Source organism: Camelus bactrianus, chromosome 8, assembly GCF_048773025.1.
Source record: "Camelus bactrianus isolate YW-2024 breed Bactrian camel chromosome 8, ASM4877302v1, whole genome shotgun sequence".
NCBI classification, from domain to species: domain Eukaryota; kingdom Metazoa; phylum Chordata; class Mammalia; order Artiodactyla; family Camelidae; genus Camelus; species Camelus bactrianus.
The window spans coordinates 63899679-63913058 of record NC_133546.1 but is presented as its reverse complement, the minus strand read 5'-3'; the positions used below and the strand labels follow the sequence as shown (position 1 = coordinate 63913058).

General features: G+C 40.8%; 1 protein-coding gene across 4 annotated transcripts in view; it reads right to left on the bottom strand.

Annotated features, from left to right (window-relative positions):
• Nucleotides 1-316: 316 nt before the first annotated feature.
• PGM3 (phosphoglucomutase 3) overlaps nucleotides 317-13380 on the bottom strand; it is a 24627-nt gene continuing 11563 nt past the window's right edge. For 3 of the 4 annotated variants that reach the window (XM_010972856.3, XM_074368685.1, XM_074368687.1), the window contains 8 exons: nucleotides 12559-12692; nucleotides 11238-11433; nucleotides 9297-9454; nucleotides 8008-8091; nucleotides 5392-5490; nucleotides 3779-3892; nucleotides 2786-2908; nucleotides 816-1985 (listed from right to left, as the gene is read on the bottom strand). In XM_010972856.3, coding sequence (XP_010971158.2) covers nucleotides 1656-1985; nucleotides 2786-2908; nucleotides 3779-3892; nucleotides 5392-5490; nucleotides 8008-8091; nucleotides 9297-9454; nucleotides 11238-11433; nucleotides 12559-12692 — 1238 coding nt within the window. In that variant the 3' untranslated portion in view covers nucleotides 816-1655. Of the gene's footprint in view, nucleotides 754-815; nucleotides 1986-2785; nucleotides 2909-3778; nucleotides 3893-5391; nucleotides 5491-8007; nucleotides 8092-9296; nucleotides 9455-11237; nucleotides 11434-12558; nucleotides 12693-13380 lie in introns of those variants that run through there. The other variant, XM_074368686.1, reaches the window with a different exon arrangement.

Here is a 13380-nt window from a genome sequence, read left to right as displayed (position 1 = left end):
GGTAATGTATCATGACTAGCTTCTCCCACATACCTTCACGGAGAGGAGCGAGAATGACTGAGCCTGGGCCACGCAGCCCTGTAAGTGCAGCACCTCAACCTCAGTGTGCAGGGGAGGTGCACACTCACACCTCTGAAATCCTGATGTCATTGCAGAGGTAAGTCGTCTAAGAACTGTTCTGAAGACTCTGCTGTGAAAAATTTGCTTGCATGACGTCTTCTCCACCCTCCCCATTTGTATCAACAGTGGTGAACACCAGCACTGCAAAATGACACTTTGGTGAAGTAACGACAATGGAAGAGACATCACAAAGCGCTGGTAATAAATAAAATTTAATTTTCTAGCAGCCTTCATGAATTTTGCCTTGCTCATATTATAAAGTTAATGACAGAATCATACACTTAAGTGCCAATATTTTACATTAGTGAGATTGATATCAGAGGTAAATTTCATTTTTTAAAACTGAATTTAACAAGAATAAAGCTTATCTATTTCTAAAGAATTATTCTGGTAGTGTTTAAGAAAAACAATCAGATCTAGAAACCAGTAAGGTGCACTGTAAACAAACATTATAAATGTGTTTGAAGCTGTCACAATAATGGCAGTACTATTATTTTATAAAAACTTTAAAAAACCAGTTTCTCAAGAGTATAAAAATTGTCCTCAGAAACCTGATTGAGGTCTTTCTCCCACTCCTCCAGCCAGCTGAAATACTGCCAGGCTCACTTCATATGCAAGGCTGTCCGCACTTTCCTGAAAATTACATGAAAGGCTATTAGATGAGAAAGACATGGAATCTACCACGTTACCTGCAACTCGGGGTGGGGGGGGGGGAGCTTTCTGATTTTGCTTCACTAACATATTCAAATGAGAACTTTTTTCCATCTTTCAGTAACAAATTACAAGACCCTTAAATAAATGGAAAACAAGTCACATTCTTCTGAATCAGGTAAGTTCTTGGTTAACTAATTTTATAATCTGATTTGATTATCATGCTAAACCTCTGAATAAATTCAATAAAACCTAGTCCTTAAAGGCAAGAAGGCTACAATTAGCCTAAAAGTAACTCATTCTTCAGGCCCGAGTTATCCTCTCCTCATCCACCAGGCATATTTATTTGCTATATTCTGGGATGGCCTAGGATTCTGCAAAAAGCTGCCAGCTACTGTATAAATTAATTATAAATGTCTCCTTCTGAGTCCCTAGTGAAGCCACTTTAACTCTGCCTCAACCGAGCACCCACTTGTTATCAAGGGTTTAAGGTGACATACAAGAGTGTGTGAAGAGGGAAAATTATATAAAAGGCTTTGACCGTATGAAGAAAATAGAGGTACACAGCAAGGCTGTCATTTAAAGGGAATATTCTGAAAAACAAATTGAAAGTCCAGAGACAAAGGTGAGTTTCAAGCAGCATGGATGATGGTACCAGTTGATTTAGAAATGGACCTCACAGCTGGCTGTTTTGATAAAGCAAAAGGATTACGTTTTTAAAGGAGGAAAAAAGTATAATCCACTCAAGGATAGATAAGCTTAACAAAACTAAGTATTGATTAGTTACTCATGCAACAGTTAGAAATAGGACATTTTCAGGAAATCTAGAATAAACCAGAAGAAAAATATTTGGGGAAATTTTGTTCCACTATGTAACCCTACTATTAATGAAAATAAGTAATAAAACCTAAAAAGGCCATAAATCTCCAAGACATTAGAGATTGCCACACCATTAAAATAGCTTCTCTCCTGCTACCACCTTCCTCTAGCTCCGTTAGACGATCACGGCCCTTTCCTTCAACAGCCCGGTCCCAGCTTACTTGCGAGTCTGCTTCTGCGTAGACTCGGACTACGTCTTCTGTACCCGAGGGCCGCACAAAAGCGCGGGAAAGCTTGTACTTCTTCACCAGGTCATTGATGGCCTCCTGGAGTCCTGGGGGTTTAACCGCTTGTCTTTCAGCATCTGTGGTGCTAATAACTTGCCTGTCTGCCACCTGTGCACAAGCATGTCCTATCGGTTACTCTCACACTCACCTTCAGAAGCTTAACCTGTTCAACGTAACCCCCACCGAAGATTAACAGGCCATTTTAACAGGAACGGACCTACATTTCAGCTTAGTGTACCACAGGACAGCACTGAGATTTCTACAGACTGGCTTATACTTGTCAGTAAACACTGTATGACTTAGTCATTGATTAAATAGTCTTAAGTATTTTAAGAAAGAGGATCATGATAAAAATTTCCTTAAAAAAAAAAAAAACCTAAAAAGTTAATCTCATCAGCAGGCCCTTCTGTGAACTCTGGCTTTAATCTTTCTGTATAGTCACCAACAGAATATTTAAAAAGAAATCAATTAGCGATTTATGGAAATTTATTAGCATATTTATCTGAATATGGAAATCAATTAGCAATTTATCTGAAATGCCTTTAAAAGCTCCTCTCTCTTTCAACCCACAGATTCTACTCCTCAGCTTCTAGCCTCTGGTAGTGCTCTGTGAACTGAGAATAATGCAGAGGAAATATTTCACTTGAAACAGTAGGCTATCCAGGATCTGCTTCAAAGTAAGATGGGGGACGTGGAGAGCACTCGCTGAAATCGGCTGAAGCTGGGTACAGAGAGGTTCATTATTTTGTTCTCTCTACATTTATAATAAAATCTTTTTAAGTGATATGTACTATTTATAATAAGTTTTAAAGATGTGAGAAAATAGTCTTTTCTACGCAATATGTATGTACAGAATAGAATTATTTTAGTTAATTTTCAGAAAAGTAATTTTAAAATCTCGCTCACACCTTAACCTTGAGCTGTCTGTTTGGAAGATCCATGTAGAGAGCATCCCACTGCTGTATGGTCAGGCCCTTCAGAGCCAAGACTGCCTCAATCACCAGCATGTCAGAAATAGCATCACCAGTTGCCTGCAAGGAAGACAAGAGTACAAGCAAAGCTTGGATGTGAATGCCTTCTGTCTGTCCTGGCTGCCTCCTCCCCAACTCAGCACTACTGACTGGTGTGAGGAGACATGAACACTAGTGAGGGAAAGGCATCTGTGGAAGACAACAATAAAGGGTATACAAAGAATTCTGATACTAGCTTGCCTTCAATCTTCCTGCTAATCTATAGAATGAAATTAGACTGGCTAACTCTTAGGATTCGAGCATTAACCCTCTTATGACTCAGAATTTTCTCTAGATTCCTTCTGAGATACTGTGCTGTGACGATGGAAGGTAAAATGGAGAAACAGGAGTTGGTGTTAAGACACACTTCAAGTTGGATCCATACTCTGCCATTCAGTAGCTCTGAGTCTGAGTCTATGTTTCATTTATAAAACAGGAATTCTAATGCCCCCTCTCCCTGTGTTACTGCAGGCATCACAGTGAGGTATGTGAAGTGCCCAGCGTGTACGAGACACTCAGATGTCACTTCTACTGCTTTTCGCTGACCCACATTTTGCTCTTCCACTGCCACTCTACACTCCAGTCCCAATAGTCTGACCCACATATGTCCTTTGTCAGGGTTATTTTTCCTGAATTTTCCTCAAAAGGTTGGATTAAAAAATATTTAGCCTCATAGATACTTAGTTTACATGCTTCAGATTGTCACGTAATAGTAGCCTACACCTGGAGTCACCAGACTCAACTACTATCTGTCACCACATTTCAGTGTAAGTCTTAACTGTTGCAAGGAAGCTGCCAGGACTTCACTTTGTTTTCCGTACAGCACATAATTCTGCCCACCTTCTGGATAAAGTAAAAGTAACCAAGAGCCCACCACCCCATAGTTCTGACCTGGTTAAACAAGTCAATAACGTTTTCAAGCATCTTAGCAGCTTTGCTTTTCTTATCTTCTAATTCTTTTGCTAGTTGTTTTATCTTCGTTTCAGCAGCTTTACTAAACAGGACCTATAATGAAAGCATACACAATCACAATACTTATGAATGAGGCATAGACAGTGTTCTATCATCCTAGCTAAACTACTTTTGAAACTCTCAATGAAGCTGGAGAAAATGAGGGGAGAAAAAATGGCAGCCTTAGAATGAACCCACAAGATATTACAAGGAGGGTCCCTTTATGGATTGATTAGAAGACTGGTTATCAAAATGTAAAGAGCTGATTACAAAGCAAGTATCACACTGGCAAAGGTGAACGCCCACAGTGAGTTTATAATGCTGCCTTCAGCCACCTAAGCCAGTTCCAGGCAACCAGGTTCCTTAGGCTTTATCTGTAAACATTTTACTTTGAAGAATGTAATTCGTTGCAACTAGTAGAGTTTTCTTGTCCTGCATTTTTAAGGACATAAGCTAGGCAGAAGTAGAAAAGAGTTTCATCATATATACCACATTATGGCAAACAGTGCCATGGATATTTAGTTTAATATACATCGTGTTCCTCAAGATCCCTGTCATTTTGCATTGCCTTGCCCATGACCTTAGTGCCTTCGGAGGCCCCATGCTGAAGACGAGTAGCACACTAGATTCAGCCACTTAAGGAAATACATCTGTCAGTGAACTAAGGTGCAGGCTGGTCACGTGTTCTTTGGGACCACGGCCACTCCCATTCATTTATCCTCCACCAGAAGGTCTGAGCAGATGCAACACACATCTCGTGGCCCACAAAGACTGAAATATTTACTATCTGCCCTCAAATCGTTTACCAACCACTGCATTAGATCACTGAAGTTATATTTTAACTGCATTTTCTAAGAACTTACTATTTTTCTTCTATTTAAGGCCTCTACCAGCCAATTTCAAATTAATGAAAAGGATTTGACCTAGATAACATTTTGTTGGCTACCTGAAATCCATTTATGAAATGAGGCTAGTATAAAAATATTTATTAAAGTTCTGAACCTTATGAATATACTAAAGACCTATTAATAGACATTAAAGTGGTGAAATTTATGATATGCAAGTTATATCTCACTTTTTAAAACTGTCTGCTAAGAGCCATAAAAATTTTATATGCCTCTTGTTAAGTTATAAGCAACTAGAAATGAGTTTAAAATAATTCTCAACCTTTCCAACACTTTTCAATTCACCACAGCTACTGAACTTGACTTTTGCCACCTACGGCCAGGTGAAGGAGAATATTTTAAATGCTATATAGACCGCCCATCTGCTTGTAGGGAAATTAAGAGCTACATATTTTTTAAGAAACTATATTACAGGAACAAATTAGTATTATTTCTTTACACTCAAAGATCATTATATTCTAAAAGAGAGGCACCATTTCACAGAACATAAAAACACTAACTAAATCTTATTCTATCACCATCCCAGTCATTTCAACAAAGTGTACTATTAACTATTACTACCCAGATACAGAGTCCCATTGTAAAAAAAAAAAAAAAAAAAGTGGGGGTAGGAGCTAAAGCCAGGTTTAATTGTTGAAAGGAACTTACTGTGCCGTGCCCATTTGCTTCAAAATAAACTCCAATGTCAAACTCTTGAGCCTTGTGGTGCAAATGTTTCACACCAGTTTTAGTGCAATAGACAGGTACCTGTAACACACATAAAGAAACACAGGTACCTGTAACACATAAAGAAACACAGGTACCTGTAACACACATAAAGAAACACAATAGCAGCTATTCAGTCAGCAAATACTCACTGTGAGCCTACCGTCCCAGGGATAAAAGGAACAAAACCTCCTGGAGCTTAGTCTAGTAACGAAGACAACCAAGCAATTCAAAGACAGCATGGTAAGTGTCACTGTGGGGGAGTGATGGCACTGCAGAAGCACACAGCCAGGGGAGAAGCAACAGGAGAGAAGACGGGGCCCCTTCTAAGGTAAGGAAAGATTACAAGTGGGGCAGTGACAAGATCGAACTGTACAGAGCTCAGGTTAGCTACAGTGTAGAGAATGGCTTAGTAGGGAGTCTGCAAGCCACTCCTATCAAGGGCCTGATGACTAATGTTTTAGGCTCTGCAGGCCATGTAGTCTCTGTCACAACTGCTGGATTCTGCCACTCCAGTGCAAAAGCAGCCACAGGCCATACGGAAACAAGCCTGGCAGAAACAGCCGGCAGGCTGGGTTTAGCCCACTACTTGCTAAACCCTGGCTTAGAAGGTTAGGTGGTTACTAAAGCAAGTCCCAGTTAGAAATTATGGTGGCTGGAGTAGCAACAGTGGGTAGCTAAAGTCTCAGATGGATCTGAGAAGAATGGTGAAGGAAAGACTGTAGCAAAAGTACAAAAGAGAGATTGAGCTCAGATCAGACTGGCATTTGACTGGATTTCAGAAACGTCAGGAATGGCTAGGGCTAAAAATTTTAACCCATAAGAGAATGTTGAGACATAACAGTTTCAGATCTTCTGTTTCTTCAACAGGACATCTTACTACAAGAAGTTTTTAAGACAGAAATTAAGAAAATACTAAAACAGTAACCCAAACACAGAATCCCTGTGAAAGGCAGGCAACTGGGCCCCCAGATGGAGTCCCTTGAGTGAGTTTGATATGTGTAAATCAGGGCATAAACTAGCAGCCTTTAGATGTGTTATTTTGCCTACCCACTATTTCTTTTAAATTCTGAATCTGCTGCCAAGACTTTAAAAGTCAGAAATTCACATGAAAATTCAGATTTCCAGCTTTTCTTGAAGAACCTGACTAAAGGTGACAGCAGCTGGTGCTGGTCCACCCACGATACTCATTCCCTGCCCCTAGCCTCGTCCTACAGGCATCTGACTTGGCCATTTCTGCTTTAAAAATAATGAAATGGCAACAAAAACTAGTAAAATGCAGGAATTTGAAAAGGGATACACAAATACTGGGAAATATTACACTAGCCAGGGGGAAAAAGGATAAAAGCAAACAGACCCAACTTTGGCCCCACATCCTCTAACTCTTACGGCAGGTGGTGTGGGGCTGATGCTGGCCATCTAGTGGATGTTGGGGAAATAGAAATGAAATCTACCAACGCAGAAAACATCTCCACAGAAGACTAAGAAAACAGTTCTGTTACTAAATAAGCACTAAGCCAGACTGTCATGCTCATCACAGGCCATCTGCTAAGAGACTGCCAAGACAGGAGGAAATTCCACCCTTTTATGAAGCTGAAGATAACTAGTAACAGAGATCTCTCTGTCAGGCTCCTCTGAGCCTGAATAGGTCCTGTCCTTGGCCATGTCTCCAAGAGCCCAATCTTATGAAGAATTTTGCTAAATCAGTTTAGCCAGAATCCCCTACCCTCAATACTTGATCAAAGTCCCCACCCTGTACCATCTGATCACCCATTTTGCCTTTAGCAAAAATCCTGTTTTAGATTGGTTTAGCCAGAATCCCTGACCCGATATTCCTCTTCGTGATTCTCCATCCACCAGCCCCCTCCCCCTACACTTTATTCTTTGGCTACAAAATCCCCACTATTCCTTGCTGTTCTAGGAGTTGAGCCCAGTCTCTCTCCCCTACTACAACACCCCATGGCAATATACCTACTGAATAGGCCTACTTCTCAAGATGATGTCACGGTACCATTTGAGACACAGTTTGTCCTAAATCTACCTGATGCCTGGGGTGGCCATCGGTGTTAGCTAACTGCCCTTATCCAAAGAGACAGTACGACTTCTCACATCTGACAAGTAGGTAGCTATCTGGCTCTAAGTGGTGCCTAAGTTACACTTGAGACTGGGAGATGGGATGCTATCTTCCTTGATGTTTGTGCATTTCAGAGATGTGAGTCCAGGCCCTTATGGAAAACATTTCTGAACTGTAAAACTGACTTATTTTGCCTTTAAAAAGATTGACATTCATTACAAAAGGACAGAGAAAGAATTTACAAGTTTTTTAAAAGAAATGCTCTAAGGAGGGAAGGAGCAAAGCCTCTTTTCCTCTATGCAGCAGGGGACGATTGAATTTTTTCTTACTTTTGATTTCTGTGTACCCTGAAGTAGACAACAGCTCAGCGTCATGCACTAACTACAACCTGTTCATTTTTATGAAGGGCATCACTTTCCTCACAGAACTATCTTACAACAGAAGGTAATTATTAAGAAGCTAACAGATTAAAAATGGTGCAATACCTTCACAACTTCTTCAAGATACCGTGTTGAACTTCCATTTGCATATGCAGTTTGTACAACACCAATATTCAGACTTTCTCCAATCTAGACAAAAACAGTGATAATTACCTTGCCATCAAAAATTAAAATCCTACAAAAAAAACATGAGAGTTCTAAAGGATGACAAATTATCAGCCAGTACAGCTGTGCCTTAGTTTATACAACAAACGACTCACTGAAAATTTACATGTATGCTAAAAAGGAAGCTAAAATTTTTGAGCATTATTAAAAGCAATTCTACAATAAATTTTTTTTAATCACCTCGTCTAGTTTATATTAGACCACAGTTTATATTAGAATTTGCCCTCAGTGTTGTACATTCTGCGGGTTTGGACAAATGAATAAGGACATGTTTCCATCTTTACAGTATATATAGAATATTTTCAGTCCTAAAAATCCTCTGTGCTCCACCTATTCAACCCTCAGCATCCATTCCCCCCCACCTTGCAACCACTCATCTTTTAACTGTATAGATTTTATGGGGTTTTTTTGGCAGAATGTCATAGAGTTGGACTCATACTACAGTATGCAGCCTTTTCAGACTGACTTCTTTCACTTAGTGATATGCGTTCAAATTTCCTTCATGTCTTTTCATGGCTTGATGGCTAATTTCTTTTTACTGCTGAATAAAATTCCACTGTCTGCTGTCTGGTTGTGTCACAGTTTATTCACCTATGAAGGACAAGCTTGGCTGCTAAGGATCCTTTTTTAAAAGAGAAATCTTTGGTTTCTTGATCTCTTTCTCTTTAGCTTTTTAATAAAAGTACACACTGAATTCTTAAAGTATAGCTTTTCCAGATTATAATCAATAGTTACCATTGCATTTTATACTTAAAGCTAGCCTGAGACTTCCAAAAGAACAAAACAAAATAAATCTCATGTTACTAAGCTGATCATAATCATAGTAAGTAAATCTCTCAGAGATTTTTCTGTTTAAAGTTGAGGCTCTGGGGAAGGATGTTCATGGAACTCTAATTAAAATGTCAGTAATAAAGAAACTAAAACTTTATAAAACTTCAGATCATGGAATTTCGCCAGTATGAAAAAGAAGTGAGTACCACCTTCAGGTTTCAAAACCAGAGCCCCAGCATTGAAATGATTGGAATTACAACTTCTTTTTGTATATTCCGGCCACAAATGTAAGGAACTTCCCATGAACTGTACCTCCTAGACATTCAAATGACTGCGAGCTACAGAACAATTCCACCAGTGAGCCCTGTTTTACAGGGCAGCCAGTCACCCCACCTTACCTCCAACACGAGCTCTTTCAGGAAACTGCTAATTAGTGTCGCTATCTTGTCCCCGTCTAAGAGATGAAAGTGACCATCCACGTCCTGGTAGTAATAAACGATTCTGTCCGCATCTCCATCAAAGGAACAGCATCTCTCACTGGACTTCATTTCAATTCCTAGCACACAGAATAATTTAAAACCCATTTCAGTCTAGGAACTGGGAATAAAACTCAACATCAAAAATTTTAGGTTTTTCTCTTACACTAGTTACGAGGGAAAATTTTTTCAGTTAAGTACTGATTATAACTGGCCTTTTGTGTTAACGTGGAAGCATGTCCACTATAACCTTACAAGAGCTATTTAAAATTACCCTTCCAAATGAAAACTAGTGTCTTAACTTTTAAATACTTTACAGGTTTACTGGCATTTTTACAGGGTAAATTCTTTCACAGCTAACTGAAAAAGAAGCATTCAAAATCCATCCAAGCAGAAACTCGAAATGACACTAAAATTCAAATTCCATCTTATCAGCCAGTGGTTTGGCAACACAGGATACCACAGTGTTTGGAAAGTGACAGGCACTGAACTGAATACAATTTCCCTAGTACCACCATGTCCTTTACAGGGAAAAATCATCGCCAACAGGTGAGGTATGTGCTTTGATTTAATTCTGACAAAAGTAATTTTTATTTGGTCACACCATCAATAACAAGAGACACTGGTAATTAAGCGCAAAGAACTGTAACTTGCAAGAGTGAAGTGGCTCATACAATTTTCGTAAAGTTACTGAAACCTCAGCAACTGTGACACTAAATTTATTTGAAACACAGCAGCAGACGGACAGACTCAACACAAGGCAACTAAGAAGTCAAAGTTTGCTTTTTGTCTGGCATATGAATACAAGCCACAGGAAAGCAAGGACTGAAGGTATGGTTCATCCTGTAGAGTGGGAGGGAGGACCAGCTCAACACTCAGGGAACGGACATAGGAGGGACACAGAGCTGGATGGTCAGTAAAGGTCAAAACAAGCAATTCAATGAAAAGGAGCTCGAACTGGTTGACTAAACTGAAAATGTCAATGTTTACTACAGGGAGGCAAGGGGAGGAGGTGGGTGGATTCTGAAGAAGGCATCTGAGGGTGGGGGCGACTCCCCTGCAGATGATCAGCGCCACATGAGGAGGGACACTTTCTGATTTCCGTAAAGAGAAGCCTGAGATGCCACTATTTAAGGGAAATCACAGAATTTTTAAGTGGTGGCAACTAATGCAATTAAACACACCGACACACACACACACAGTAGACCAAACAAAATACATCGCAAACCAGGTTTGGCCTACGGGCTAACAACTTAAGATCTGTAATGCGGCCAAATACAGAATAGCTCTGACTACAACTTCTACCTGAAGAGCAGTCTTCCCCCTAACATGCCCACTGCGGATTGTGCACTTAGAAGGAAGCAGAGCTGCCTTCCCTTCCCACAGTGCGCCTGATCCAGCTAAAGTAAAAAAGAATGCTGCCTCCTCTTGCTGTCCTTCAGATCAGCCATCTTCAAAGTGTGGTCCCCAGACCAGCACCACCAACAAAGCCTGGGCCCATGATAGAAATGCAAATCCCTGTTCAACATGACTCCTTCCCCAAACCTACAGAAGCTGCAATTGGGTGGGGTGAAGCCCAGGAATCTGCGTGCTAACCAGCCCTCCAGGTGAGTCTGATGCCTGCCCACCCTTGAGAACCACTGCTCTGGAATACCACACTTTCTGCTTCTGCCTGAGATCTGCACCAGATTTCCTCCACCCTGAGAGGAGTCAGGTGACCCCCAGGCAGAGCGGCCCAACAAGGACAAGGCCCAGACATCTGACAGCGCCAGAGCCAGGACTCACTGGACGACTCTTCACTCGCTAGGCCACCTCTGTCAGAGACTGGTTTCCAAGAGCTCTAAACACAAATGTTTTACGTACCCTGTGGAGGTTTCTGATGAGTTTTCACAAAGTCGGCCCCACAGAAGTAATTGAGTTTCCCTCCAGATCCATCATTAAAGAGCTGAACTGACAGCCCCTGGGAGAAGTAGGGTTTCATCTCCCCCAGCTTCAGGGCCCCTATGCCATTGGCACAGTCCACCTTAAGTTTCCTATGGTCATCTCCACTGCAGAAGGCCTTGAAAGGAAAAGACACACGGAAGAAAATTTTCAAGTTTTAAAAGTGAAGCCTACTATATAAAAAAATAAGACTAAAAAAAAGTTTCTGCTATATAGAACAAGGAACTATGTTCAATATCTTGTAATAACCTTTAATGAAAAGGACTATGAAAACAAATACATGTATGTATATGCACTACCGGGACATTGTGCTGTGCACCAGAAATTGACACACTGTAACTGATGGTACTTCAATTAAAAAAAAAAAAAGTGAAACCTAAAGCATATGTCTGTATATGTAAACATCTTTATTATTTCAGTTAAACCATCTATTTTACCCCAGGAAACAAAACACATTCAGATAGAAACTGTAAAACACCAGAGTAAAATTTTAAAATACCATTTTTTGGACCCTGACACTGAACAGTTTCACTGACTGAACAAATCATGGAAATGGCACTTTATTAGCATTTAGCCTCAATTAAGCAGGGTCCCTTAAAAATAAGACCACAGTCCACATTACATGACAGCCATTCAGATGTGGGAGTGAACAGAGATGAGTGAGCAGCAGGAACACCCATCGTCCTCTTCAGGGCAGGGAACGGCATGGGAGTGTTCGGCTTTTTCCTGTTAGTCTCCTCTCCCATCCATCCTCTCCCCAGAATAGAAGCCCTATGAGAGCAAGGACTTGGTTTTGGTTAACTGTGCCTAACGATAACATATACATACCCAGTATTTGCTGATCAAATGAACTGTGCCCCTCAAGTCTCGTTCAGGTTTAGGAAGCTAACATAACAAGAGGGAAAGCTTTCTCAACACAGATGCCTCAAGCATGAGGCCAACAGCACCTACAGTAATTCTACGAGCCATGCATCTGAATGAGTATGTGTGAAAACCGCAAGACCACCACCAGGTTTCTCCAGCAGTGATCTCAGGACACACTACGTGCCTTGCCAAGTAAATGCCAACAGGGAGTTAGCAGGATACAAGGGCCAGACCTTGTGTAGCCCTAGAAGGAAAAAGGAGATAGGCCGCATTTTTGGAAAAGTAGGAGGAGAAACAAATATCTAATTAAAATAAAGTGTTCCACTGATGTTACTTTATACATCTGATCAAACTCTACCCACATTCAAGAGCTTTTCACCTGTCCAGTAAGCTCCACAAAGGCCTTGGAGAGCTTCTCGTAGTATCCTTCCGTGGTGGCCTCTCCATACTGGCCACTGGTATTTCGACAGTACACCATGTAGTGCAGCTGGGGCGTTGTTAACAAGCCGTAATCTGCCACAGAAACACAAATGGCAATTTACCACATTACTTAAGAAGAGTTTCATACATACTGTATGAATTCCAGGGTGACAAATCCTCTTCCAAAAAAGACATCTCGGTGAACACAAAAACGCTAACTTTTAAACTATCCAGAAAGATGCACAAACATCAACTGAAATCACTATAACTACACATCACCCTGTGATATATAAGAAATATATATTTGGTCTTTGGCCCCATTTCTGGCAGAGCTTCTAAACCCTTGGAATTTCCTTAGTGAGAACAATTAAGGTGTCTTTTGTTATGTTAATGAGGTGACTTTTGGAAAGCCCTTAGAAACCTCTGGATGGGGCTGGTTGCTGGGGAATCACCCCTGTGATTGGAAAGCAGAAACTTTCAGTTCCCTCCCACACCGCCCCCCCCACCGCTTCACCCCTCATCTCCAAGGAGTGGAGAGGGGAAGGGGGAGGGGCTAGAGACTGAGCTCAAACACCAATGGCTAATGATCTAATCAATCGTGTTTATGTAATGAGGCCTCCATAAAAACCCAGAAGGATGGGGTTCCAGGTTGGTGGGCAGGTCCAGACTGAGGAGAGTGGCCTGCCCGGAAAGCATGGATTTTCCACACCCCTTCCCACAAAAATCTCTACCATCTGGCTGTTCCTAAGTTAATATACTCTTTATAATAAACTGGTAATCT